The sequence below is a fragment of the Exserohilum turcica genome (genome assembly GCF_000359705.1).
Source record: "Exserohilum turcica Et28A unplaced genomic scaffold SETTUscaffold_9, whole genome shotgun sequence".
Lineage (NCBI taxonomy): Eukaryota > Fungi > Ascomycota > Dothideomycetes > Pleosporales > Pleosporaceae > Exserohilum > Exserohilum turcicum.
In genome coordinates, this window is record NW_007360310.1 from 799,540 (window position 1) to 823,301 (window position 23,762).

A 23,762-nucleotide genomic window follows, 5' to 3' on the forward strand; every position below is an offset into this window, starting at 1 on the left:
CTGGCCACGCGCCGCGCGCAGCCAGCAGTCTATCAGCCATATCTCGAACAGCTGCATAGGTAGGCGAAAATCCACGTAGATCCAGATTAAGTACATGATCAATTATCACCTACTCTTCTAGCTTGGTAAGCTTCTTTGAGTTGGGCTGGCAATCGCGTCGGGCAGGCTTGCCGACGCGTCGGCGGCGGATTGTTCGTTCTGACACGTTATAGATAGCAGCAGCACTGCGATTACTCTGTATCTGACTAGATTCAATAGAGGATATAGCGAGCTGGATATCTGCTTCATTTAAAGCTAACTAACTAGCGTTGCGTTGAGCCATTATGTATTGAGATGAGAGAGGTGCACAAAGTTAGTGGGGTGCGGCGCTCGCTTGTACGCGGCGCTCGCTTGTAAAACACGTTATCCATTAAACACACACCTTGTTAAACAGCAAAACCTCCGCTGTTCTTCTGCCTGGGCTCACCGGCCGCCTCAAACGTTCCATTGGGCAACAACCGCAGAGCCTGCGCACTGCTGCCTCCCGGCGCGACCCAAGTGACATTGGCACCGATTTGCGTCATAAAAGCCGTCGTGGCATTGTCAAAGGCATACTCAAACGCCGCTGTTGACGGCACCAATTGGTCGTGGAACCTGGGCTGGGCCAAGGCATCGTGTGTCGTCATCTTGCCGTCGAGCAGATGCACCAGGTTCTGAATGGTGGCAGTGATGATGCGGGAGCCGCCTGCAGCACCGACGGCCACGTAAAAGGCCTTTGAGATGGGCGCGTGCAGGTGCTCGACGATGACGGGAGAGATGGACGACAGGGGCCGCTTGCCGGGGCGGATGAAGTTTGCGGCACTGGGGATGTAGCCAAAGGCGTTTGTCGTGTTGGGGATGCTGAAGTCGTTCATTTCATTGTTCATGATGATGCCCGTCTCGGGGACGACGAGCTTGCTGCCAAAGAGCAGGTTGACGGTTGTCGTGAGCGAAATGGCCATGCCGCTCGCGTCGGCAGTTACCACGTGGCTGGTTCCGGGCGTCTCGAGCGACTCGAGGCCAGTGGGGTTGTAGTAGGATACGCCAAAGGTGCTGTTGTCAAAGATCTTCTTGCGGATCTCGGCGGCGGTCGCCTCGGACAGCATTTCCTCCTGGAACTTGTCCATGCCCTTGACGAACAGCGGGTCGCCGAGTTCGGCGCGCATGCCGTAGGCAAAGCGCATGCTTTCGTCGAGGCGGTGCGTCGTCAGGTTGAGGTTGGCTGGGTTGCCGACGTCCGAGTAGCCCTCCATGATCTTGAGGGCAGTGAGGGCGACTTCACCGCCCGAGGGGGCACTGCAGGCCGTGAGCTTGTAGTCCCTGTAGGTGATTGTCGAGGGCTTGCGGATGGCAACCTTGTAGTTCTTCAGGTCCTCAAGCGTCATGATACCGTTGGAGGCCTGCACAGCACGGATCATGGAGTATGCGATGCCGCCGTTGTAGAAGGCGTCTGGGCCCTCGCTTCCGATGATTTCAAGCGTGTTGGCATAGCGCTTTCGTGTAATGGTCTCGTTGAGCGTCAGAAGGCGGCCGTGAGGTGCAAAGTCCACGGCAAACTGCGGGTCATTCAGAAGGAAGTTGTTTGCGTAGTTGTTGGTCGCAGAAGCCATGTACCTGACCAGATCTTCATTGACCCTCCAGCCGTCCCTGGCGACCTTGACGGCGGGCTCGAAGACAGTCTTCCAGGGGAGAACGCCATAGCGTTCATGGAGATATTGGAGACCACGGACTTCACCCGGGACACCAGAGGCGAGACCGCCTTCTTCGCTGGCCTTGGTGTTGTTCTTGTACATGTTCTCCGAAGCAGCGGCTGGGGCTGTCTCGCGGAAGTCAATGAATTCATAAGTGCCGTTCGATGAACGGACAAGCATGAAGCCACCTCCACCCAGGCCTAGTATTTGTTAGCATATTCATCCTTGTTGATATGAGCGAAGGCGGGCTTACCAGAGTGATACATGCCAGTGACACCAATGCATGCTACGGTACCAACCAGAGCATCTGCCGCATTTCCACCTGCCTTCAACAGATCTGTTCCAATACGGCTGCAGATGTCGGTTTCAGAAGCCACGGCACCAAGTCGCGGAACTTGAGAAGAATGCAGCGGCGCAGTTGGGTAATCGGGACGTCTCTTGTTGACCGGGGTACCCGAAGCATTGTGCAGCGTCAAGAGGCCAATCAAGGCCTTGAGACCCAAGGTTCGTGCCATACTGCCAACACTGCAACAATGTCCAAAAAACAATTGAAGGAGCAGCGCGCCGGATTGTCGTGAGGGGGTTGTTCAAGGCGCCGTGACTATCACTTTATACAGCAGCCGAAGCCGGCGGGGTTGCTAGCTGCAGTGACCCAGAGTCAGTGTAATTACTCCAATCGCATTAGCGCCGGCAGTAGAAGCGCAGTAGAAGCAGCGAAGGCGCCTATGCGGGACATTAGGCGCAATCGCGGAGCTTTCCCAGAGTTTTTTTTTTCACTTCAGCCTCGAGGTTTCACGCAAAAGATACGAGAACGGCCCGTGGTGCATGTTGAGGCGATAATGCGTTGCTGGAAGGAATCGAGGCCGCAGAGAGCAGAGAGGCGTGGAGACGGAGGGAAGCGAGGCGGGCGGGAAGGGTACGCGGCAGGTTAGCTGTCTTGGGAAGCTACTTAGTTTTTTATCGTAAAAACCTGTTCCAATGATAAGGCGAGTCGTCGAGCTGCGTTCCTGGTTCGGCGGCCGTTCTGTTCATGACGAGCGCGAACTACAGGTGGCCGAATGAATACGGGTGACCCAAGAGAATGACGGTTGAGCCGTGGCTGATGTTGACGCAATCCATGGTCTGGGGTTCGATGCCAAAAAGAAAGCCTTCGGCGGCTAAGGTAAGCACAGTAAGCCGCGGAAACGTGACAGCGTGATGGGGCCAAGTCGCGGGTCGCGGTGGCCCCCACGCGTCTCCAGCTTTCTCCACTAGCACTACATCGACGTCCGTCGTCACCCCTACCAACCGTCCAATGACGCCGAAAAGCAGTCAATCGTCGCAGAAGAGCACCCAGCCCACCATCTCCAGCTTCTTCACGCGGAAGCCCGCGCAACCACCCAAAGCCACGTCGGCACCAGCGCCTGCCCCTGCCCCAAAGCCAAAATCTCCACGCCCCAGCAAGAGCACCACCGAGGAAGATGCCGACGAAGATAAAGAAGACAGCCTTCCAATAAGAACCCCTCTCACCCTGCGTAAGCGTCCGGTAGACGGGGATCATGCCCAGGAGTCGGGTCGCTCGTCGCCCTCGAAACGCGTCCGCTTCACGAATGACGTTTCTCCGCAACAATCGCCAGCGCACACACCCACCACCACATCGGCCACATCGAAACCTTCCAAAGCATCCGATAGAACCTCCAGGTTTCTCTTCTCGTCCTCACCGCCGATCCGAGACGGGGATGGCGAGGATGACGAGGATGACGAAGAGGATGCCGCGGCAGCCCAGAAACAAAAGCAGAAACTGCACGAGAAGTTTGTGAAGAAACTGGGTCGGCCTGATAGTTTTGCAGAGCTTCGAAGGCGGAACAAGGTCCTCACAGAAGACGATGCCAATGAGGAGGAGGGCGAAGGCGACGAAGATGAGGAGGACGAGCCCCCGCCAAAGCCCGCCAAAGGGAAAAAGGGCGCCGCGACGAAAAAGGCAAGCAAGTTGACGCCCATGGAGATCCAGTACCTCGACATAAAGCGCAAGCATCTGGACACGATCATCGTCATGGAAGTCGGATACAAATACAAATTCTTTGGTGAAGATGCAAGAACCGCATCGAAAGAGCTGGGTATTGTCTGCATTCCTGGAAAGCTTCGGTACGATGAGCATCCGTCTGAGGCGCACTTGGACAGATTTGCGTCTGCCAGTTTTCCCACCCACCGTCTGCAAGTCCATGTCAAACGTCTTGTGAAAGCGAACCACAAAGTTGGCGTGGTGCGACAGGTGGAAACAGCAGCACTCAAGGCGGCTGGCAATAACAGGAACGCACCATTTGTCCGGAAACTCACAAATCTCTACACCAAAGGCACATATGTGGATGATGTGGAAGGCTTGGAAACACCAGCCGAGGGCTCCGGTGCCAGCGCACAGGCGACTGGATATCTGCTTTGCATCACCGAGAGCAATGCAAAGGGCTGGGGTACGGACGAAAAGGTCCAGGTCGGCTTGGTAGCTGTGCAGCCCGCAACAGGCGACATCATCTATGACGACTTTGAAGACGGCTTCATGCGGAGCGAGATTGAGACGCGCCTGCTGCACATTGCTCCAGCCGAGTTCCTAGTGGTTGGCGATCTGTCCAAGGCCACGAACAAGCTGATCGAGCATCTATCGGCCAGCAAAACCAATGTTTTTGGAGACAGATCGCGGGTGGAGAGATTAGAGAAGCCAAAGAAAATGGCTGCACAAGCATACAGCCACATCTCAAACTTTTATGCTGGCAAGATGAAGTCCAGTCAGGAGGCCGGTTCAGAAAAGCAGGGCGCAATCCTGGACAAGGTGCACCAGCTGTCAGAACATGTCACCATATGTCTGTCTGCGATGATTACATACCTCAGCGAGTACGGGTTGGAACACGTCTTTGACCTTACCAAGTACTTCCAGCCCTTCAGCGCGCGATCTTATATGCTCCTCAACGGAAACACATTGTCCAGTCTTGAGATCTATCAGAATCAGACCGACTTCACTTCAAAAGGCAGTCTGTTTTGGACCATGAATCGGACCAGGACTCGCTTTGGACAACGGTTGCTCAGGAAGTGGGTTGGTCGACCATTGATTGACAAAGCTAAGCTGGAAGAGCGCATAGCTGCAGTCGAAGAGCTCAAGGAAGGCGAAAACACGATACCTGTGGACAAGCTGAAGTTTGTGCTGGGCAAAATCAAGGCCGATCTCGAAAAGGTTCTCATCCGGATATACTACAAAAAGTGCACGAGACCGGAGCTCTTGTCGGCTCTACAAGCTCTCCAGGAGATATCGAGCGAGTATTTGTCTGTGCAAAGTCCTGAGCAAAGCGGCTTCTCCTCGTCATTGCTCAGTGAAGCGGTCTCAAACGTTCCAAAGATATACGAGGATCTCAATGGCTTCCTAGACAAGATCAATGCGCGTGCTGCCAAGGACGATGACAAGTATTCGTTCTTTCGCGAGGAACACGAGGCGGAAGATATCAATGATCTAAAGCTGAGTATTGCGTCCGTAGAAGACGACCTCAACACACACCGCAAGGAGGCAGCAGCAAAACTTGGGAAGAGCAAGGTGGATTACGTCACTGTTGCAGGCATTGAATATCTGATCGAAGTTAAGAGAAAGGCGCCAGAAGAGAAGAAGGTTCCGGCATCGTGGCAACAAATATCAGCTACCAAGACCACACTACGCTTCCATACTCCAGAAGTCAAGCGCATGTTGCAGGAGCGGGATCAGTACAAAGAGTCGCTTGCGGCGGCGTGCGACAGAGCGTACATGGGCCTACTAGAAGAGGTCTCGTCAAAGTACCAGCAACTCCGAGACTGTATAGCTTCTTTGGCTACGCTCGACGCTCTCTTGTCTCTGGCTACTCTAGCCAATCAGCCAGGCTACGTAAAGCCTACCTTTACAGACGATATTGAACTCAACATAACCGGCGGCCGACACCCAATGGTCGAGCAGTTGCTTCTCGACAGTTATGTGCCGAATGATCTCTCCCTGTCTCACGACTCAACTCGTGGCCTTCTAGTCACAGGCCCCAACATGGGCGGAAAATCGTCGTTTGTGCGCTCCGCCGCTCTTATCGCCATCATGGGGCAAATCGGCTCCTACGTACCAGCTGCCCAAGCGCGGTTGGGAATGCTGGATGCAGTCTTTACCCGCATGGGCGCATTTGACAACATGCTCAAAGGCGAGTCGACATTCATGGTCGAACTCAACGAAACTTCTGATATTCTCAAATCCGCAACGCCTCGCTCTCTTGTCATTCTTGACGAGCTGGGTCGCGGCACTTCGACCTTTGACGGCGTTGCCATAGCCGAAGCAGTGCTGGACTACGTCATTCGTGAGCTACAGTCTCTGACGCTGTTCATAACACACTACCAGCACCTGGCCAAGCTATCGTCACGGTTTCCCAATGGTCAGCTGAAAAACGTGCATATGCGCTTCGAAGAGCAGAGTGGCGGCAGAGAAGTAGTCTTCTTGTACGAGGCTACAGAGGGCATCAGTCATCGCTCGTACGGGCTAAACGTCGCCAGGCTGGCAAGAGTTCCCGACAAGGTTCTTGACGTGGCTGAGGTGAAGAGCGCGGAATTAGAGCAAAGCATGGAGGCCTGTAAGCTAGGGAACCTGTGAGTGTATGCTGTGCGGACAGGAAAAACGAATGCTAACAAGGACCAGGTCGCGCAGGATCAAGGATCTGCTGCAGGATGATTCTGAAGCAACGCTTGCCAAGATCGTTGAGGGAATTGAACAGTTGTAAAGTGGAGTAAGCGCTAGGATCTTACATGTGGCAGCGGAGAGATGGACGCTTGGCAGATTGGGAGCGAGTCATGATCTATTCCCATATAGGTAGACTACAGGTGTTTGGTAATATCCGGCCAGCTTGACGTGATGATTCCTTTTGCGGTGTGGAATGCATGAAGATCAAGATATCACACAGTCTGCGCGACAAGCAGCGTTATTGTCAATAACCGGCATTAAATATTTTTCATTTCAATTCATGACTGTCATAAGCATCTGAGATGCCGTGCCGCCTTATGCCCAGACGCAAAACGGCCGTTCTCCAAGCTGGGGGCACATGAATCTCCTCCAGGTGTTCCCTCTAACCAAATCGAGTCTCCTTGTCTTTGATGGGGAAATCCGAGCCAGTCGTGTTCTTGTACTGTCCACGGATAAAGTCGCTAATCTGCTCGTCCTTGGCTTGCTCGACGGCAGACTCGTTGTCCTGGGGGCCTTGGCCGAGGACCTTTTCCTGGACAAAGTCGACGCCTGTGTGATGTAATTGTGTTAGCGCATGTGTCATTAGAGAGGGCATGTTGGTGAGGCAGGGTTACACACCCTTGTCAAGGTAGTCTTCGTTCTTCTCGCTGGCCTTGCCGCCCCCAGCCGCCTCGTTCAGCTTGTTGCCGATGCCGCCGAGGAAGCCTGAGGAGCCCTCTGCTTGCTGGCCCGACGAGCTCTTGTCCTGGACGACTTGCTCGTTGGCGCTCTGGCCCTGGCCGCCGGTAAACTTGTTGACAAAGTCCATGATGGTTTGGTGTTGGAGTGTTAGTCGAGGAAGAGAAGTAGTGCAGAAATACAGGAGAGGTTCAGGGTGGGAGGAAGGTGGGTTAGTAAGGGAGCGAAGTAGCTGAGAGCGGCGCAAACCGCTATTTATGCAAAGCAATTACATAGGTAAGTAGGGGGGGGGCCTTGGAAGGAGCAACACAAGCAAAAGAGAGGCATGGGGTAAAAAAGAAAAAGCAGGATCTGGGCCGCTCGACAATGGCCCTCTGCGCCATGCAATCATGCCGCCCAAGCAGCTACGGCTCGGTGTACCTGATGCGTCGACGTGATAGCTGGAGGGCGGTTTGGCGTTGTTGCCCCGCGCCGCCCAGGCTGCACGCAGACGTCATGGTGCGACGTTGGCCCCCCCACCAATGCTGTTCCGCACCACCAGCTGCAAACTAGCACGCTTTGCTCCTAGGCGCTGCGACACACGTGCGGGAGGAACCTTCCGGCCTGGCTAGATTGACTTTCTCTTATCCGCTTTTCCTTTTTCTGCTCCTTTTTTCTTATTCGATCTTCCCGTGCGAGGCTGGGCTGACTGGGCTGCTAGATGCTTCCTGGATCTTGAGCGTCATTGTGTTTCTTTGACACCCCCACCCCCACCCGCGTGCACCCATACGCCATTGTGCCGTCGCTAACTGCTGCTGCTGCTGTGCTGAGCCAAAGTGTCGGTGACGTGATGATACCGATTACGATTATCACGGGGTTCCTGGGCTCTGGGAAAACGAGTATGTTGCTTTGCTTTGCTTTGCCCTCTTTTGGACACGGGAATAACCTTGATGATACATACGGTTCCTCGACCCCACGTGCTAACCTCGACCCCCCACAGCCCTCATTCTCAACCTCATCCCCCAACTGCCCCCGTCGTACAAGCTCGCGCTTCTCAAGAACGAATACGGCGATGTCAAGGTCGATACTGCGCTCGCGTCGTCTGCCGCCATCTCGGGCGTGCAAGAACTGCTCAACGGCTGCATATGCTGCAACCTCGTCGGCCAGCTGTCTGACGCGCTCGAGACGCTCGCCCGCGATGTATCGCCCGACCGCATTGTAATCGAGACGTCTGGATCCGCCTTCCCCGCTACGCTGGCCATGGAGGTGAACCGGTTGAGCCGCGAGACGGGCAAATACGTGCTCGACGGAGTCATGAGCGTGATTGACGTGGAGAACTGGAAGGGCTACGAAGACACGAGTTACACGGCCAAGATGCAAGCGCGATATACAGATCTGATTGTGCTGAACAAGCACGAGCTGGTTAGTGAGCGCCGGCTCGAAGACGTCGAGGATGCGATTCTGGCGCTGGAAGTGGAGCCCCCGATTCCGAGGACCAAGAGCAGCAAGGGGTGGGTAGGCAAGGATATTGTGTTTGGGCTTGATGCAAGGCTTGCGGGCATCACGGAGGAAACCAAGGCGGATGCCAAGATTCATGAGCAGCATGATCATGGTCACTCGAGTGAAGTCGAGGTCTTGACTGTGATGCTGAAGAGCGAGGACAAGGCGGCATGCGTGGATACGCACAAGCTGGCGCAGTTTCTCAAGGATCCGACAAAGGATGAAGTGTACCGCATAAAGGGTATCCTGTATACTTCCACGCCGCCCGAGTCCTCGGATACGACTCCTGCGTCTACTCAGCAACCCCCTCAGGGCCGGGCGAGATATATTCTGAATTGGTCATTTGGCCGTTGGATATTTACGTCTGTACCCCTGCCAGCGGGAGAGGAGCCGAAAGAAGAGGAGCCTGTGCTGAAGCTTACTGTTATTACGGCAAGATACGAGTCTACAAAGTGGAAGCGGAAAATTGAGTCGAGTAGGCTAGTGGCGTTGGAGGGTGGGGCGTTAGGGTCGTTGACAGTGGACAAGATAGCATAGAGATACCCGTAGAGATAGAGCATCCATAGACTAGAGTTATCCTACTTGTTGTGTACAAGGTATGATACCTCACTGCTGTCTTGTATTGCGTACGCTTTTACGTTGTGAACTCTGCTGTGACAGCCCGTTGGAATCCCTCATAAAACAAGTAGATTAAACTCATGGTGCTGCGTATGGTGACTTGATGTCTGAGTAAATGTATTAGCGAAAGATACTAGCATAACCAAAACAATATGCACGAGCATCGAAGTAAAAAAAAAGTATTACAAAAGTCAAGTCATGCGGACTCGGTAGTGCAAAAGGCAACGTGGATGACCAACAACATGGAGTCAACCCCTGTATGATCAGCGGTCCAGCTCCAGCTGCTCAACACAGGTCCTCAATAAAGTCATCAGTCCCCGCTGTATGCTGCGTCCCGCGGGCGTAGTAGCATGCTTGCCTGCGCCCCATCCAAACGGCAGCACCAGTCTCCTCCTCGCATGTCTATCGATCACGACGAGGGCATCGAGCGGGAACTTGCCTCCGCCCAGGGGATGCAGAAGGCCCAGGCGCACAAAGTGGTTGTTTGGAGGGCTTGCGGCTTGGAGCAAGGGGAGCGAAAAGGGCGCGTCGGGCGAGAGAACATGGGTCGAAGGGTCGTGGCAGAGGACAAAAGCCTGGAGCGAGGGCGCAATGCGGTACAGGTCTGGGAGTGCGGAGCTGGAGGTGCGAAAGTCAGGGGGTGATGTTCGTAGTCGTCTTTTTTTCCTTTCTTCTTCTTCTTCTTCTTTCTTCAAGTTCAGGGGAGCGGGGCGTACCATAATAACTCGTAGTGTGTTTGAACGTTACCTTGGACACACAGGATTGTGGTCGATGCGCCTCGTTGGTACTTGGCCCAATTGCTGTGGGGCTCGAGGGCGCTGCCTGGCGGCGATGCGAGCGCATTGCTGGCTAGTATGGCGTCTACATCGATGTGCCACGCCTCTTCCGGGCGGATGATGTCGAGCTCTTCCAGTTCGCACTGTGTCTTTGATTTCTTCAGCGTGTCGCCGAGGGGCGAGAGGGCGGGGGAGGGTTCCCGTCGCGGGGGGATGTCGTCGTCCTCATCGATGGCGAGGCGCGAGCGCTTGCGGCTCAGTGCCACGTTCATGGTCCAGGTATCCTGCGTCTGTAAGTCACCCATCTGTCGTCGCAAGGATGCTGCTGCGAGGAGGGGGAAAAAAGGGCAAGGGCCAGCATACGGATTCTACTACATGGCCAACCGACCACCTGAAGGCGTTTGCGTTTGCGGTTGTCACAGAGACGCGTGGGCACCACCGGGGGGGAAGATGCTCTAGGTACTTGGCTGTTCGGCCGCCCGAGCTCCCCTCCCTGCATGGCGATTACTACTTAGACTTACTGCTTAGACTTACCCCGCCATAGCCGACGGGCCTTTGGTGGCTAGCAGCTACCCCACCATCGAACCATCCATCGGCTGTGCCTAGGCTCCATGCGAAGGCAGGCTGGCGACGTGCATTTCGGATGCCTTTGCTTCTTCGATGGGTTCGAGAGACGTCGCGGGCAAACTGCGACAGAGCACCTGGCACGGCAGCATCCCGCTCGAGATTCGGCTGCACAAGGGCGACTGCAGAACTTACAACGAGTCGGATCCCTACCTAGTACGTGGAACAAAGCATGTTTCTCCTTGACGCGTCAACGAGGGGAGCCTTGCAGTGGTGGTAGTGGTTGGCGGTGCGTTGTTTGTTGACGAAGCTTGCCAGATACAATTCCCACGCCTCTCGTATCTCGGGCTGCTGATTCACAGGCTGCATGCGTTTTTCTCGCGCAGCCTCATCTACCCCGACGTCAGCCCCAAAGACGCATGGCTCTCGTATCAACAAGTGCCGCTGAAGTGGCACTATCCGCTGGGCCTCCTGTATGACCTCTACGCTGGCGCGGAGCCTGCGTATGCGTCGGACGCACATGGCGACGCGGCACCAGCGCACAAGGTCGAGAGCGCGGAAGAGGAACACGGGCGCCTCCCGTGGCGGCTCACGATACACTTTTCCGAGTACCCGGCGGAGCAGCTGGTGCAGCTCGACAATGACGACAAGCAGCTGCACGACCTGTTTATCCAGAGCGTCAAAGAGGCGGATTATCTGCGGACAGGCACGGGGAAGACGGTCATGTTCCTGAGCAAAGAGGATAGCACGCAGCTGTGGGAAGGGGTCAAGAAGCACGACTTTGGGCTGTACAACCCGGTGAACCAGAAGCTACTCAATCCGCAGGGCGTTAACCTGAGACATTTACCGGTCAGACTGTACCTACCACACGCGGCACCGGAAGGTGTGCAGGAAGAGGCGGCACCGGGCAGCCTGAGGATTGTGCAAAGACTGGTTCCGCCGAGTCTGTCGTCTAGTACGTCTTTGTTGCGGTGTAGGAGTCGAGTGGACGCTGACGGGTGAGCAGGACAGCCACAGACGATCGGCACGGCGCTGAACCACATGTTGCCCACGTTATTTCCGAGCAGGCGAAGTCCTCTGCTGGCGCAGGCGGTGCTGCATGGAGCGGCGCTGCCTCTGAGCGCGAGCGTCGAGGAGCTGGTGCGTGCGGCGGCCTATCTGGACGGATGGCTGCACATAGCAGTGGTCATGATGGGGTGAATAATTGCTTTATGACTGCCGTGACATTACTATATGAGGCGAGGGGCGCGAGTCATGGGGGACGGGCGCTATGCCAAGCTTGTTGATATCAACAATATTGGCTTTGCGGCCGAGGCAACAGACAATGTGACAGAGGAGCGGCGGTGCAGACGACTAGACATGGACGGCTTGCACGTGTAGAGGTAGATGTGTAGATATGGATTACGCATGCCCGTGAGGCGCACGCTGCGCGGGGTGGGCGTCACACACACACACACACATACTGTATGGTGCACTCAAGACGCCAATGCTCGCCAAGATCCGGGGGCATAGGCACAGCAGAAGCTTGGTGAGGATCCCCAGCGCAGGCTAATGGGGCGTCGTCGCTCATGCTCCGTCGCCTCCCCCCACGCGCCGCGTCTGGACGGCAGTCGGCGCTATCGGCGTCGCGCATCGGGGGCGCGTCTATGTAACTGAGGCATTATTGTTTGGGCGTGTGGGTGACTTGTTTTGATTCCGGTGCGCTAGGCACGCCTGTCTGACGGGCCACGGCTCTGGGCTGGCGCTGGGGCTGGACGCGGGCTCGCGGCAGACTCGGGGGAGGCCAAGGGTGCCAGCCATCATATCATCAGTCAGACGTGATAAGCATTGGCCCATGACACGGCGCGGCGGCGGCGTGCTGCTGCAACCTGCAACTGCAGACGGGCAACCGTTACAAGCCCTCGAGGCAGGGAACTTGGATGCGCTTGGGTGGAGCCGACCGAGTAGCGTCAGCGGCGGCCTGCAGCAGCGAGATGCCATGCGCCTGTGGAGGCATGCTGAGATGCTGGCATGCTGGCATGCTGAGATGCTGGAATGCCTGCCGATGCAATGGGGGACGGCTGGTGGTGGTGGTGGTGGCGGTGGTGGTGGAGAGAGACGACGACGACGACGACGAGGTGGCAGTGGAGGTGGGATAGCAGTGAATGGCTCGCCCGCCATGCCATTGGCTGCACCCGAGGCGAGCAAGCTTCTCCCACCCAGCAGCCCGCTAGCTTCTTCCTCAACCTGAAGCACTGCTGTACACGACCCAATGCCCCGTTGACCATCACCACTCCTCCTCCTCCTCAATCGGCCCTCTTCCCTCGTGCGAGCTGGCGGCCAAGCATCCGCGCAAACATCCAAAAAGGTACGTGCAGTCCCATTCCGTCATCGCCTCAACCCCCCCGGCCGAACTGCGTGCAAATCCACCCTTGCAGGCTTGGAGCTCCCGGACAACCCGCTATGACCGGGTCCAAACAAAATGCCTCATCAACTGCAGAATTTTCGGCGAGCCGCTGTTTAAAAGCCCGACGGGCAGCGCTCTTGCTGTTAAGGCTTCTGTTCTCACTCTTTGATGCTGCACCGCTGTTCGTCCTGCGCCCTCTCAATCGCCATCGCCGAGTCCCTCCAGTGCCCTTCGCGACCGTTAGACCTTTTGGATTGAATCCAATCGCGCTGACCAGCCGCTCCGTCCACCAAAGCTCCTCCTGTCCATTTCGACCCAGGTCCGATTAATTTCGTAAATGTAAGCTATTCACGCGCCGCCGATTCTCTTTGTTTTCTGCGCCTCTTGTCTGCGCCCACACGGCTGTGTCATGGCGTCGCATCATGGCATCTGGCCGCCTATCGAAACAAACGTGTAAATCTTGCGACAAGGGCCAGGCCGCTCGAGCAGCGTCCCCAACCCCTCCTCCCAAATCCCGCCTAGACCGCCTCAGATCCATTAATCGCGTCGTCTCGCCTCGCCCTACATGTAGAGCGCCACCCGACCTACATTTTCTCTCCACTCCGTCCTCCAACATCCTCTCTGACCCTTCTCCTCTCGCAGAAACCTAAATCCACAATGGCCGCCATCAGCATGCCCCTCGCTGCTCGCGCAGAGTACACCCTGCACCAGCTCGCCAAGCGCGACAACTGGGCCCAGCGCGAGCCCGGTGTCATTGTTGTCTTCTGTATTGTTTTCCTCGTCGCCATCTTGGTCATTGCCATGTTCATCAACAAGAAGGTATGTGTTATACTTCTCGCCCTGCTGGACCCCTATCCTAACAACCACAACAGAGGCAAGCCGCCAAGGGCACCGCATAAGATACCCAAAGTCGAGCCGAGGCAGAGTGCATGTAGCAGCATCAAAGCAGCTACCGGAGTGAGAGAGTTAAGAGCCAAGAATTCATGACCCACGATACGATCGTCAACACGCTTCATGTCGGACGGGGACGAAGCTTGTGTATAATGTGTTTGAATATTCGCGTATAACCTACTACTGTCCATGGGCTTTTCTCATCCAATTGCCCCATGGCTTGCGGACATCCTTATTGATTTTGGGTCCGTGGTAATAATGAACAAGTCAAGATACCTCAATGAGCGAATCAAGTTAATAAATCTACCGTCCAACATTTGTCGAGTTGCTTTACATTTTTCCGCGCTGTTGCTGCTTCTCGACTTGTTTTCTTCCAGCCTCCTTGACCGCACTTTGCGATCTGCGGCTCGTCGCCGCGACACCAGGGCGTCCCGGAGCTCCGCCACCCTTGCACTGGTTTGGCACGAACTCCAAGCTAGCAAGAAAAGAGGCAACAAAAGCGTTCGCCTCAATATTCCTTCGCCACCCCCCCCCCTACCAACTCCCATCATTTCAACCTTTTTTCTTTTCCTCTCCTCTGCCAAGTAACTCAGTGTCCTATTATCGCACATGGAGGTATGCTGTCACGGCGTTTCACATGCACAGCCCATTTCCACGAGACAGACGGTGAATGTAACCCCAGCCTCTCTATCTCTCTCTCTCGTTCACTCTAGCGGAGTAACGCCGAAGCCGAAGAAGCACAAACCTCCATCCATCCATCCATCCATCGTAAGCTTGTTGCCGACCCTCCATCAAGCTAAGCCACACATGGGTTGGCAGCAAGAAAAAAAGCCCCATTGGAGATACGTACCTGCGTCAGAGCGGACCTACGCGTCTCCGCCTTTATCTGCAGACCAATCACTGCCTAAGACGCATATGGCTTGTCTCCGCCTGGCTTGGTTTTCTCCGAGTAGGGCCGATGGTGACGGTTTGATAGTCATACTGTAGTCACGGCTATACGTTGCCAACGTACGTTGACCATGTTTTGGCCTCTCTGGCCATTTGGAAAAGCTATGAGAAGCCAATATCCGTTCCGACATCTGGTTGCTTTTCTTTCCTCATTTGCTCTCCTTCCCAGTCAGGGGCGCAATAAAGAAAAGAAAAATAAGCTTGTTGTGTCGCGCTCGCCAAGCTAGGCCAAGCGCAGACAGGCCAATGCCAAAACATACGTGTGTTGAGTAGAATACTACTCTACCTACATTATACCAATCGGGGGACCCTGCATGTTGCACCCACATATACGTCCAGGGCCTCCGAGTAAAGTAAAACAAAGAGAAAAGCGCACATGGAGCTACCTACTGTAGATATCCCCGCACGCGGCGCGGTAAAGCTGCTGCCAAGCAATGCCACCGCCGCGTGTTATCGCTAGGGTGAGCAATAGCATCTTCGTTCAGGGTAGTAAAAAGGCCAACGTGAAACATGCGTGCTTCACAGTTTGAACCTTGCGCGTCCTTGGGGTGCGTCTGTCTCTCTTGGTTGTAATTAAAAGAAAAAAAACAGGTGGCATGTAATCATGTCCTTTGTGAACTAGGTATTAACTAGAGACGCGCAAAGAAAAAAAAAGGGTCTGGATACTATCCGTGCGCAGCCAACGAGCCAGTACAGTCAACGAGCCACCCCACCAAACTGCCGCATCGTGAACCCACCCACCTTTAACGCGTCGTAACTCCACAACTATAGATCTAATTCAAGAAGCAATTAAATATATTAAATTGCGTAAGGCTAGAGATAAATTCTCGTACTGCTAAGTTGCAAAAATATTTAGAGTTAATTAAACGACGCTATCGTGACAGCACAAAGGCGCACAACTGTCTAAAGTCAAACAAGCTGCCTAAGACCGCTAAAATCTTAACCCACAACAAGAGCATAAACTTATGCTATACATAGAACGTTGTACTCGCTAAAGGCTTCCTCCTACGCGTAAAATGATACAAAATTTTGCGGCGACAATAGTTAAAAATGAGGTTTCCACAGCCTGGGTTTCCCGCTTTCTGCATCGCTATGCCAACGAGCTCACTATCAAATGGAGCACTAGGATTGATCGCAAACGTCACAACACTAATTTAGAAGAAAGATACAGTCTATACTTTGACTTGTTGCATTTGAAAATGCGAAAGTACAACGTTAACGCGCGCAATACCTACAATATAGATAAGAAGGGCTTCTTTATTAGCATTACAAACCGCACAAAGCGCGTCTTTTCTAAGGCACTATAGGCGTTAGAAGAGATCACGGCGGCGATACAGGATAGCAACAGAGAATAGGTAACGCTGCTAGCTTGCGTATGCGCTTCTAGTAAGGTATTGCCGCCTGCTATTATCTACAAGGGCACCGCCAGGATTCAATCGAGCTAGGTTGACGCCGTTGAGGTCGCAAAACATAAGATTTTCTTCTCAAACTCAGCGACGGGATAGAGCAACAATAAAATTAGCATAGCGTGGCTTAAATAGGTATTTGAACGCTTCACGAAGCCAAAAGCAAGACGGGATTACCAGCTTCTGATCCTTAATGGCCACGGCAGCCATGTATCAACTGATTTTATAGATTTCTGCGATGGCAACCGCATCCTGTTGGCTATCTTTCCACCCCACGCAACCCACAGCTTGCAGCCACTTAATGTGGTTGTGTTCGCTCCGATGTTGAAAGCATACTCGAAACAACTCGATCGCCACCTCCACGAGTCCCACGGCACGGCAAAGGCAACAAAAAGAGAGTTCTTTAGCCTCTTTTGGCCCGCTTAGAGCTCTACAATAACTCTAGATCTCATCAAGAAGAGTTTTTAAGTTACTGGGGTGTGGCCGATGGATGCTTAGGTCATCCTAAAACGCTTTAACAAACACCCACAACAACAAGATAAGACTCTAGAAATTAGGCAGCACGGCGATGGTGATAGCTGGCGTGAGCTGCGAAAAGTTTTCAACGCTGCGGTTGGGGATAAGTCAAAAGTTAAAGCCTAGCGGCTTAAGGCTTCATTTTAGTCTCTATAGGTTCAAAACGAGCTTCTCCACCACGAGAACGAGTATCTTAATCGCTCGCTCAACACCAAAACAAACGCCAAGAAGAAGAGCAAGACACTGGACCTTCAATAGCGCGAGGAGTATCACGGCGGGGCAGTATTCTGGTCCCTAAGAAAGCTCCGCGAAGCCAGGTATCGCGAGAGCGTACGAGAAGAGCAAAAGAAGCAGGAACAACTCCAAAAAGCTAAGGATAAGGAACTCAAGGCGGCGGCAAAGCTCTACAATCTCAAAATTTCAGAAGCTGCAAAGGTTGCTCGACAGGAAGCTAAAATAGAGCGTGAGCGCAAGCAGAAACAGCGCGCTAAAGAAAAGGCAGCTGCCTAGGCGCTGAAACAACAACAACAAGCTGCAACACTAAAAAAACTTACGATACAGCAAATAAGCGTAAGCGAGAAGCCTTAGTTAAGCTAGCAAAAAAACTAGCAAAGCGTCGTCGTGTTATTGCTCCATTAAGCTAGGTGGTTGAGGGTCCGCCTTAGGCGCCCTTCCCACCTAAGTTTGGCCTGCACACCCGCTAAATTAAGACGCTAGCGAGATACAAGTAGTGCAAACGCTTTAGTAGCGTCTATATGGTAATACACCAAAAGATCTCACGATGATAGCTTTTGTGGGTGGCTCAATAACCTCATCTTTTTAGTCGTCCGATCTTGGTGGGGTGGCTCGTTGACTGTACTGGCTCGTTGGCTGCGCACGGATAGTAACTGTGGATTCGAAAAGGAGGGCCGTGCAAAAAGAACTGGGCCCCTCAGTAATGCCATGGTACGTGCCCCCCCTCTTGAGTACGTGCATAGGCTAGGTCAATGGATTTCTGTTTCGGGTCTAGCGCGTCGTCGTCCGGTGTGTGTATGTATGTATGTATGTAGTTGGATTATGGTGCGATACTGAAAAGATTTGGAGAGAATTTGAAAAGTCGGCTATTTGATGAGTCTGAATCTTCTGAGAAGAGTCAGAGGAACTTCCTTCAACCATGGATCATGATGACGATGATTAGTTCAAGTTTACACGATTGGAGCATATGGCTGAGTCAATGGGCAGACTACACTCAGTGACATAATTACCTCGCAAAAGATTGGCGGACTCATGAAAAGGTACCGTGGCAATTGGAGACTCCAGGTATTGAGTCAACTCAGGCATCAGGAAATGGCAACCATGGAATGCAACAAAGCATTTGTTCCACCAGCAACTACAAAAAGCAACCTAGAATCTGCGTATGAGCAGCACGACCTGGACTCCACGTAAACTACACATTCCATTAAAACACACACACAAAGGACCACGAAAAGAGAAAAAAAATGCCAGTCACACTCCAAGTCGCGGACCATGCATCCAAGCCGCTCAACCGGGCGAAAGCCACATCGCACATGGCACTACTCTACGAAGCCTATCCGCAAGACGCATATACCGTCAAGCGATTCATCCAAAGCTCCATTTCCACCACAGACTTGACCTCTCAAGCACTCGTAGCCTCGGGGAACGGCTTCGTGAGAGCAGCCTTCCACGCATACTCCAGCCACCAGCATCTGCGCATGCGGCCCGAAGACGTGTGGTTCGCCATCCTGTCGCAGCTCGGTTTCTACGTCAATGCCAACGCCGAGGCTCTCCGCGAGTTGTTCGTGTCGCACGAGGGCAAGAGGGAGATTGTGGTCGTTGAATGGGGCTCCTTGGCTACCGTCGATATGGGCGTTATTGCGCGCCGCATGACGGCCTTGATCCAGGATAACGTGAAAGACGCGCATCTGCGTGACTGGCTCATGCCTGAATTCAGCACCACCACGCACTGCGACCGCGCTGTCGCCGCCGTCCTCATGATGGGCACCGTGAAGGAGTATTTTTCTTTCAAAGCTGTCATGGGTTGCGGTATCCCGTCCGTCACGCTCCTGGGCGAGCGCAGAGACTACGAGGATATCCTCGCTAGGCTCGACAAGCTGAGCGAGCTGGGCAAAGAGCCAAGTCAATTTGCCGACTTGCTTCGGCCAGTGCTGCGCAACTTTATCGCCACGTTTGATCCTGCGCACGAGGCGGCTTCGCGCGAATTCTGGGGCAGGATTGTACATGAAACCGACGGAGGCAGCGGGCCTTCGTACCTCGGCGGCTGGCTGACGGCTTTTTGTTTGTGGAGCAACGAGGGCGAGTGCTTGTATGACGCGAATCACGTCAAGCCTAGGCGGTTTCACTGCGAGATGAATCCGCCATTGGTCTTGGACGGCATCGTGTACCATCAGATTGATACCGACGACATTCCTCCTGGTTGTTCTTCTGTGCCCGTCCTCGTCAATGACAATGGCACCAAGTTCAACACCAAGATGATTGCCGGGTCGCTGGGGATACAGGTTACCAACAGTGAGAGTGAAAACCCCCAGGTCGATGGACGAGGCGATACGTTGCAGTCGCTAAGCGGGTGGATGATGTATGAGGTCCGGAGCGAGAATAGGGAAAGCCAATGATGTGGGAGACGATGAGCAAGGGTTAGCAAGGGTTAGTCGAGGCAACGAGTACCAGTCCATGGTTTGCCACGCATTAGTTCATAAACAGAACAAGACATGAAGATAAATGTCTTGAATTTGTGTGCGTACAAGTCTCAAAATACAAGCCTGGTTCAAAATCATCAACCACACCTACATACAGCGAGTGTCACCAGCAACTCTACCCCGCATGCTGGGTGTTTTGTGTTTATGTAAAAGCCATGCTCTTCTTGATCTCGGCAATGGCCAGCGCAGGGTTCAGTCCCTTGGGGCATGTCCTTGAGCAGTTGAGAATCGTGTGGCATCGGTACACGCTCATGCTGTTGTTAAGGGCGTCCAGGCGCTCGGGCTTCTTCTCGTCTCGCGAGTCGGCGATCCATCGGTACGACTGGAGGAGGACAGCAGGACCAAGGTACTCCTCCTGGTTCCACCAGTATGATGGGCACGAAGTGGAGCAGCAGGCGCAGAGAATGCATTCGTAGAGACCATCGAGCTTCTTGCGGTCTTCCTTGGACTGACGGAACTCACGACCCTGAGGAGGGGTTAGTCTTCGTTTCTGGAGCTCAATCGAACGTGTACGTACATCTGGTGCGGCAGTGGAGCGCTGCAGGTATGGCTTGACCGAACGGTATTGCTTGTAGAAAAGTGTCATGTCAGGGACAAGGTCCTTGACAACGTACATGTGGGGGAGCGGGTAGATGCGAGATTCCTTGGCTGTGTCCGTGGGAATGCGGCCTGTAACTCGGGTCAGTCTTGTAGCCATAGTTCCGCATCTGTGTTACATACAAAGGCATGCCAATGTGTTGACTCCGTCAATGTTCATGGCGCAGCTTCCACAAATGCCCTCGCGACAACTTCGCCTGAACGTCAGAGTGGGGTCCATCTCGTTCTTGATTCTGATAAGCGCATCCAGCATCATGGGTCCCGTCTTGTTCAGGTCGAGCGTGTACGACTGCATCTTGGGCTTGGACGTGGGCTCATCGGGATTCCATCGGTAGACGTGGAACGTCTTCATCTTGGCATCTTTGCTGGGTGCGGGCTCCTTGACGTTCGACGTCTGGCTTTCGGGAATGGGCTTTCGCGCAGCATCGGGAACAATCTTCTCGGCAGTCTTGGAGATGGGGTCGCGGGCGTGCACGTCGGTAACGGAGGCGAAGCTGCGAGAGAAAACTGCCAGCCGGACGGCTGTCGCAAAGTGTTAGCAGCGCTCAATGGCTGAGATGCACGACAATGTGGAGCGTACCAGCTGGTCTCAGCGCCAGACGTGTAAGAGCGCGTGTGCAGGCCATGGTTGCGAGGGGTGGTGTGGAGTGGAGAGTGTCTGATGGCCTCCAAGGTCAAGGTGTCGGTATCATTGAAGTTGAAGCGGTAGGGCGCCACTCAAGTTCCCTCGGTTATGACAACGACCTGGATGTGATTGGCTGCCGCCCTATGTCGGACGATCCCGGCTTCGCGATCCCCCACGACATCATCGTCGAAAACGTCAAGACTTCACACCAACATCTCACGGCATAAACGAGAAGCCTCTGCGCACCCTCTCGCTTGCCTGCATCTTGCGGTATCTTCACTTCAGAGGCATCGCTCTCTTGAAATCCACGAGCCATTGCTTCTGCCCCCGCCACAATTCCAATAGTTTCGTCTAGCTCCAAGAGCTCGCGTGACAATGTGCAAACCTTGCCTTTACGTTACATACGCCATGTTTGCATGTGATGCATTTTAGTTTATTCACTACTAGACACAAGCTGCATCTTTTGGCGTGCTAGGCCAGCTCTAAGAAGAGCGTAAGACTCGTAAAGTGTCCCTAGTGGCAATTTTACTAGGTGGTTAGAGCACGAATCTAAGTTTTGCCAAGAGCTCTTCTCAGTTGGTGGTTTCAGGTCAGTTAGGTGTACAACTACAGCTTTCTGTTGTTTATTATTTTCTATCTCATCATGTCTCAAATACGATTCCCGCATTATGCCGCGTGATACTGGAGAAGTACCCAACACGGTATATCTTCTGATATCTACTCTAGGCATTTGACTTGGTTCTGCTGGATGCATCACTTTGTTTAACCCTACTTGAAAACACTACCAATATTCAGTATTTCCACATAATTACTAACTGCCAAATTCCGTAGCTTGTCCTATTAAGGCACCATGAGTACATGAGCTCGACCGTGTTTCTGCTCGTTTGCTCGCTCTTTCCTATTCGGGCGTCCGACTCACCTTCACCATCGCAACACAATACCAAAATGGAAGGGACGACCAGATCTCTAGATCCGTCCCCACTTTGTCGGCCGTCCTATAGCAGAGCAGAGACAGCGCTCTGATGTGCTTGTTGTTATGGTGAACGGCTTGGCATGCCGCTGTCTCCAACAATCTGCTACCATTTCTGCTCTGCCCACCACCGCGTACTCATACGGCAACGCATTGCTCTCGTATTTGCTGTAAGCCTATCGTGTCTTGAACTGCTAGGTCATCTAAGAGATGGCATCGTCTCAGGTCAGTTGCTGTTGTGTTGCAATTGCGTCCGTCTCTTGTTATTGACAGTCCGCGAGGTGAGCGCGCCTATCAAGGGCGGAGTCGTGGGCGATGGCAACCATAAAAGCCCTTGTGGCGGCGGCCTCACTGTTCGTTTCCAGCTGGACAAGCCGCTCGAGGAGGCGGCGGCTGCGACAAGCACTGGATCGGATGGGAGCACGTCGACTGGTTCTTTGACTTCGTCTGGACAATCGCTGTTGCAGAATGATCGCAGCCATACCACGACTCCATCTCAAGGACATGTCAATATGCAATCCGTACAGCACTCACGTATTGTGAAACTGTCTTGATCAAGGCAAACCAAAGAACTTTGGCTAATGTCTGCACAGCCAACTACTCCTCATCGAGCTCGTCGCATGACAGCGGATGGAAACGGCACCGCATCAGTCACTTCGCCACCTTCCGGTCTCGTTCAGACTCCGCGGAAGTATGGAGAGTCTCCTCAAAAGATGAATGGCAACAAGCCCGGCCAGTTTCGAGGATTTGATACGCCACGCCGCAACTCCCACGCCAGCCACACATCTGACAACTGGCGCTCGCCTCGTCGCCCGTCCTTCAACTCCAGCCGCCGCTCTTCTGTCATGATCAACCACGCCGATGCATTTCATGGTCCCTCTTTGAACGGTATCCCCGAGTATCTGGCTGTGCAGGAGATGGCTTTCCGCCAAGGTCAGCACAACCAGAACGGCTCTCGCAATAGGATTCCACCAAGCCCCTTTGCCCAGCACCTTGACAGTGTTTGGGAAGAGTACTACAAGCTTGGTGCGGCTTCTGGAACAGCTCCTGCAGCGTTGCCTACTACTGCATCGTCTCAGTCGCACGAGAACTTTGCATGGGCCGTCCTCATCAACCCAGCTACACAGGATCTGGAGCACCCAAACGGCTCTTTCGACATGGAGTGGGCTTACAAAATCTGTGTCATGTCACTGAACTGCATGAAGGAACTCATCCGTGTTGTCTGCCGCCGTATCAACGACTGGCGCAAGATTGTGTGCGACATTCCGGCTCCGGTCAAGCAAGCGATCCTGGCGTTCCCCGACCTCTGCGCGTACTACGAGACCCTTCAGCGCGACGCTCATGAAGCAATGAATGGCCAAATCCCGCTGGGCTACGAGGGCAGGTCTTGAAGAGCAAGCCAAGAAGACGGTGGTCGGGTAGCATGGCCAAGGACATGAATAACGAACCCGAAGATGGGGGGAATCGGCAAAAGCGGTGTTCCGGGGCTGATGATAAGAAAAATTGCTTTTGACAAAGTGGCGTTGATGTGTGGTGTGTGGTCACGGCGGTGTTTCGGCGAGAAGATGTTGAGGGAGTTATGCGGCGGAGACGGCCCTGATTCTCGCTCACCTTGATGCCCACCGACCAGATGGTGCCATGTCACGACTTGTGTAGGCCGAGGTCAAACCGAAGACGAGGGGTCAGAGGTGTTTTGCTTGAATGTGTATACAGAGAATGTATTAGTGGATTGACAATTGGGAAAGCAAATCAAAAAAAAGTAACTTGATGGGGGGGGGGGGGGCACATGTGCGGTGACTAGTTGGCGTGTAGTGTCGGTGCCCCGTTGCCATGTTGGACCAAAGACAAGGGATTCAGAAGAAGCATTTGCTGATCGGGAAGATTAAGTCGTATCTGGAGACGATGTACATTGACTTTTGAGCTTTGTTGAGGCGGCGTAGGGGTTATTGTACTAGCAACACGTCATCACGTGGAGACGCGAATACGGCCAGATAGGGAGGGCTGTCGGATCTTTCAAGGATTGCAAAGTGTCCGCGTCATGCACATTGCACTTTATTTTCCATCCTCACTTACCGTAGCCTCTTCGAGTTGTGTGATAGCGGCCCCTCGAAAAAAAATGACGACAGCCGCCTCTCTCCGCGCCTACGCCTTTGACCGGCAGCAGAGCCTGCTGCAGCTCG

General features: G+C 53.8%; 10 protein-coding genes across 10 annotated transcripts; 6 read left to right on the top strand and 4 right to left on the bottom strand.

Annotated features, from left to right (window-relative positions):
* Positions 1-336: 336 nt before the first annotated feature.
* SETTUDRAFT_166295 (uncharacterized protein) lies at positions 337-2,324 on the bottom strand. Its single transcript, XM_008033273.1, has 2 exons — positions 1,963-2,324; positions 337-1,909 (listed from the first exon to the last, which is right to left on the bottom strand). The coding sequence occupies exons 1-2, from the start codon at positions 2,222-2,224 to the stop codon at positions 426-428; spliced, it is 1,746 nt and encodes a 581-aa protein (XP_008031464.1). The 5' UTR covers positions 2,225-2,324; the 3' UTR covers positions 337-425.
* A 679-nt stretch (positions 2,325-3,003) lies between these two features.
* On the top strand, positions 3,004-6,491 carry SETTUDRAFT_124166 (uncharacterized protein; the record flags this gene model as incomplete). Its single annotated transcript, XM_008033274.1, has 2 exons — positions 3,004-6,323; positions 6,373-6,491. 2 exons carry the CDS (start codon positions 3,004-3,006, stop codon positions 6,452-6,454), a joined length of 3,402 nt encoding a protein of 1,133 aa, XP_008031465.1. The 3' UTR covers positions 6,455-6,491.
* Positions 6,492-6,814: 323 nt separating this feature from the next.
* Positions 6,815-7,222, bottom strand: SETTUDRAFT_54007 (uncharacterized protein; the record flags this gene model as incomplete). Its single annotated transcript, XM_008033124.1, has 2 exons — positions 6,815-6,963; positions 7,033-7,222. Coding segments are annotated over 2 exons (339 nt in total), but the record flags the coding sequence as incomplete, so codon positions are not given.
* Positions 7,223-7,785: 563 nt separating this feature from the next.
* Positions 7,786-9,133, top strand: SETTUDRAFT_174546 (uncharacterized protein). Its single transcript, XM_008033275.1, has 2 exons — positions 7,786-7,970; positions 8,072-9,133. Exons 1-2 carry the CDS (start codon positions 7,922-7,924, stop codon positions 9,106-9,108), a joined length of 1,086 nt encoding a protein of 361 aa, XP_008031466.1. The 5' UTR covers positions 7,786-7,921; the 3' UTR covers positions 9,109-9,133.
* Positions 9,134-9,312: 179 nt separating this feature from the next.
* SETTUDRAFT_166300 (uncharacterized protein) lies at positions 9,313-10,432 on the bottom strand. Its single transcript, XM_008033276.1, has 3 exons — positions 10,329-10,432; positions 9,906-10,249; positions 9,313-9,807 (listed from the first exon to the last, which is right to left on the bottom strand). The coding sequence occupies exons 2-3, from the start codon at positions 10,235-10,237 to the stop codon at positions 9,453-9,455; spliced, it is 687 nt and encodes a 228-aa protein (XP_008031467.1). The 5' UTR covers positions 10,238-10,249; positions 10,329-10,432; the 3' UTR covers positions 9,313-9,452.
* A 160-nt stretch (positions 10,433-10,592) lies between these two features.
* Positions 10,593-11,973, top strand: SETTUDRAFT_166301 (uncharacterized protein). Its single transcript, XM_008033277.1, has 3 exons — positions 10,593-10,745; positions 10,848-11,484; positions 11,536-11,973. Exons 1-3 carry the CDS (start codon positions 10,626-10,628, stop codon positions 11,727-11,729), a joined length of 951 nt encoding a protein of 316 aa, XP_008031468.1. The 5' UTR covers positions 10,593-10,625; the 3' UTR covers positions 11,730-11,973.
* A 1,599-nt stretch (positions 11,974-13,572) lies between these two features.
* Positions 13,573-13,814, top strand: SETTUDRAFT_24386 (uncharacterized protein; the record flags this gene model as incomplete). Its single annotated transcript, XM_008032985.1, has 2 exons — positions 13,573-13,734; positions 13,788-13,814. 2 exons carry the CDS (start codon positions 13,573-13,575, stop codon positions 13,812-13,814), a joined length of 189 nt encoding a protein of 62 aa, XP_008031176.1.
* Positions 13,815-18,154: 4,340 nt separating this feature from the next.
* Positions 18,155-19,306, top strand: SETTUDRAFT_100156 (uncharacterized protein; the record flags this gene model as incomplete). The annotated part of the gene is made up of 1 exon (XM_008033278.1): positions 18,155-19,306. One exon carries the CDS (start codon positions 18,155-18,157, stop codon positions 19,304-19,306), a length of 1,152 nt encoding a protein of 383 aa, XP_008031469.1.
* A 104-nt stretch (positions 19,307-19,410) lies between these two features.
* SETTUDRAFT_166304 (uncharacterized protein) lies at positions 19,411-20,665 on the bottom strand. Its single transcript, XM_008033279.1, has 4 exons — positions 20,568-20,665; positions 20,111-20,509; positions 19,908-20,059; positions 19,411-19,856 (listed from the first exon to the last, which is right to left on the bottom strand). The coding sequence occupies exons 1-4, from the start codon at positions 20,611-20,613 to the stop codon at positions 19,533-19,535; spliced, it is 921 nt and encodes a 306-aa protein (XP_008031470.1). The 5' UTR covers positions 20,614-20,665; the 3' UTR covers positions 19,411-19,532.
* Positions 20,666-21,792: 1,127 nt separating this feature from the next.
* On the top strand, positions 21,793-22,973 carry SETTUDRAFT_24389 (uncharacterized protein; the record flags this gene model as incomplete). Its single annotated transcript, XM_008032986.1, has 3 exons — positions 21,793-21,807; positions 21,864-22,103; positions 22,176-22,973. 3 exons carry the CDS (start codon positions 21,793-21,795, stop codon positions 22,971-22,973), a joined length of 1,053 nt encoding a protein of 350 aa, XP_008031177.1.
* Between the last annotated feature and the right edge of the window lie 789 nt (positions 22,974-23,762).

What these genes read in the sequence shown, in the direction of transcription:
- SETTUDRAFT_166301 (XM_008033277.1), top strand. Translation starts at nt 10,626, where the DNA reads ATGGGTTCGAGAGACGTCGCGGGCAAACTGCGACAGAGCACCTGGCAC. An exon ending in ACGAGTCGGATCCCTACCTA is followed by an intron (nt 10,746 to 10,847) that starts GTACGTGGAACA and finishes GAAGCTTGCCAG; the next exon opens with ATACAATTCCCACGCCTCTC. An exon ending in TCCGCCGAGTCTGTCGTCTA is followed by an intron (nt 11,485 to 11,535) that starts GTACGTCTTTGT and finishes ACGGGTGAGCAG; the next exon opens with GACAGCCACAGACGATCGGC.
- SETTUDRAFT_174546 (XM_008033275.1), top strand. Translation starts at nt 7,922, where the DNA reads ATGATACCGATTACGATTATCACGGGGTTCCTGGGCTCTGGGAAAACG. An exon ending in CCTGGGCTCTGGGAAAACGA is followed by an intron (nt 7,971 to 8,071) that starts GTATGTTGCTTT and finishes GACCCCCCACAG; the next exon opens with CCCTCATTCTCAACCTCATC.
- SETTUDRAFT_166300 (XM_008033276.1), bottom strand. Translation starts at nt 10,237, where the DNA reads ATGAACGTGGCACTGAGCCGCAAGCGCTCGCGCCTCGCCATCGATGAG. An exon ending in ACACACTACGAGTTATTATG is followed by an intron (nt 9,808 to 9,905) that starts GTACGCCCCGCT and finishes TCGCACCTCCAG; the next exon opens with CTCCGCACTCCCAGACCTGT.
- SETTUDRAFT_166304 (XM_008033279.1), bottom strand. Translation starts at nt 20,613, where the DNA reads ATGGCCTGCACACGCGCTCTTACACGTCTGGCGCTGAGACCAGCTG. An exon ending in CAACACATTGGCATGCCTTT is followed by an intron (nt 20,060 to 20,110) that starts GTATGTAACACA and finishes CCCGAGTTACAG; the next exon opens with GCCGCATTCCCACGGACACA. An exon ending in GCTCCACTGCCGCACCAGAT is followed by an intron (nt 19,857 to 19,907) that starts GTACGTACACGT and finishes ACCCCTCCTCAG; the next exon opens with GGTCGTGAGTTCCGTCAGTC.
- SETTUDRAFT_166295 (XM_008033273.1), bottom strand. Translation starts at nt 2,224, where the DNA reads ATGGCACGAACCTTGGGTCTCAAGGCCTTGATTGGCCTCTTGACGCTG. An exon ending in CACTGGCATGTATCACTCTG is followed by an intron (nt 1,910 to 1,962) that starts GTAAGCCCGCCT and finishes AACAAATACTAG; the next exon opens with GCCTGGGTGGAGGTGGCTTC.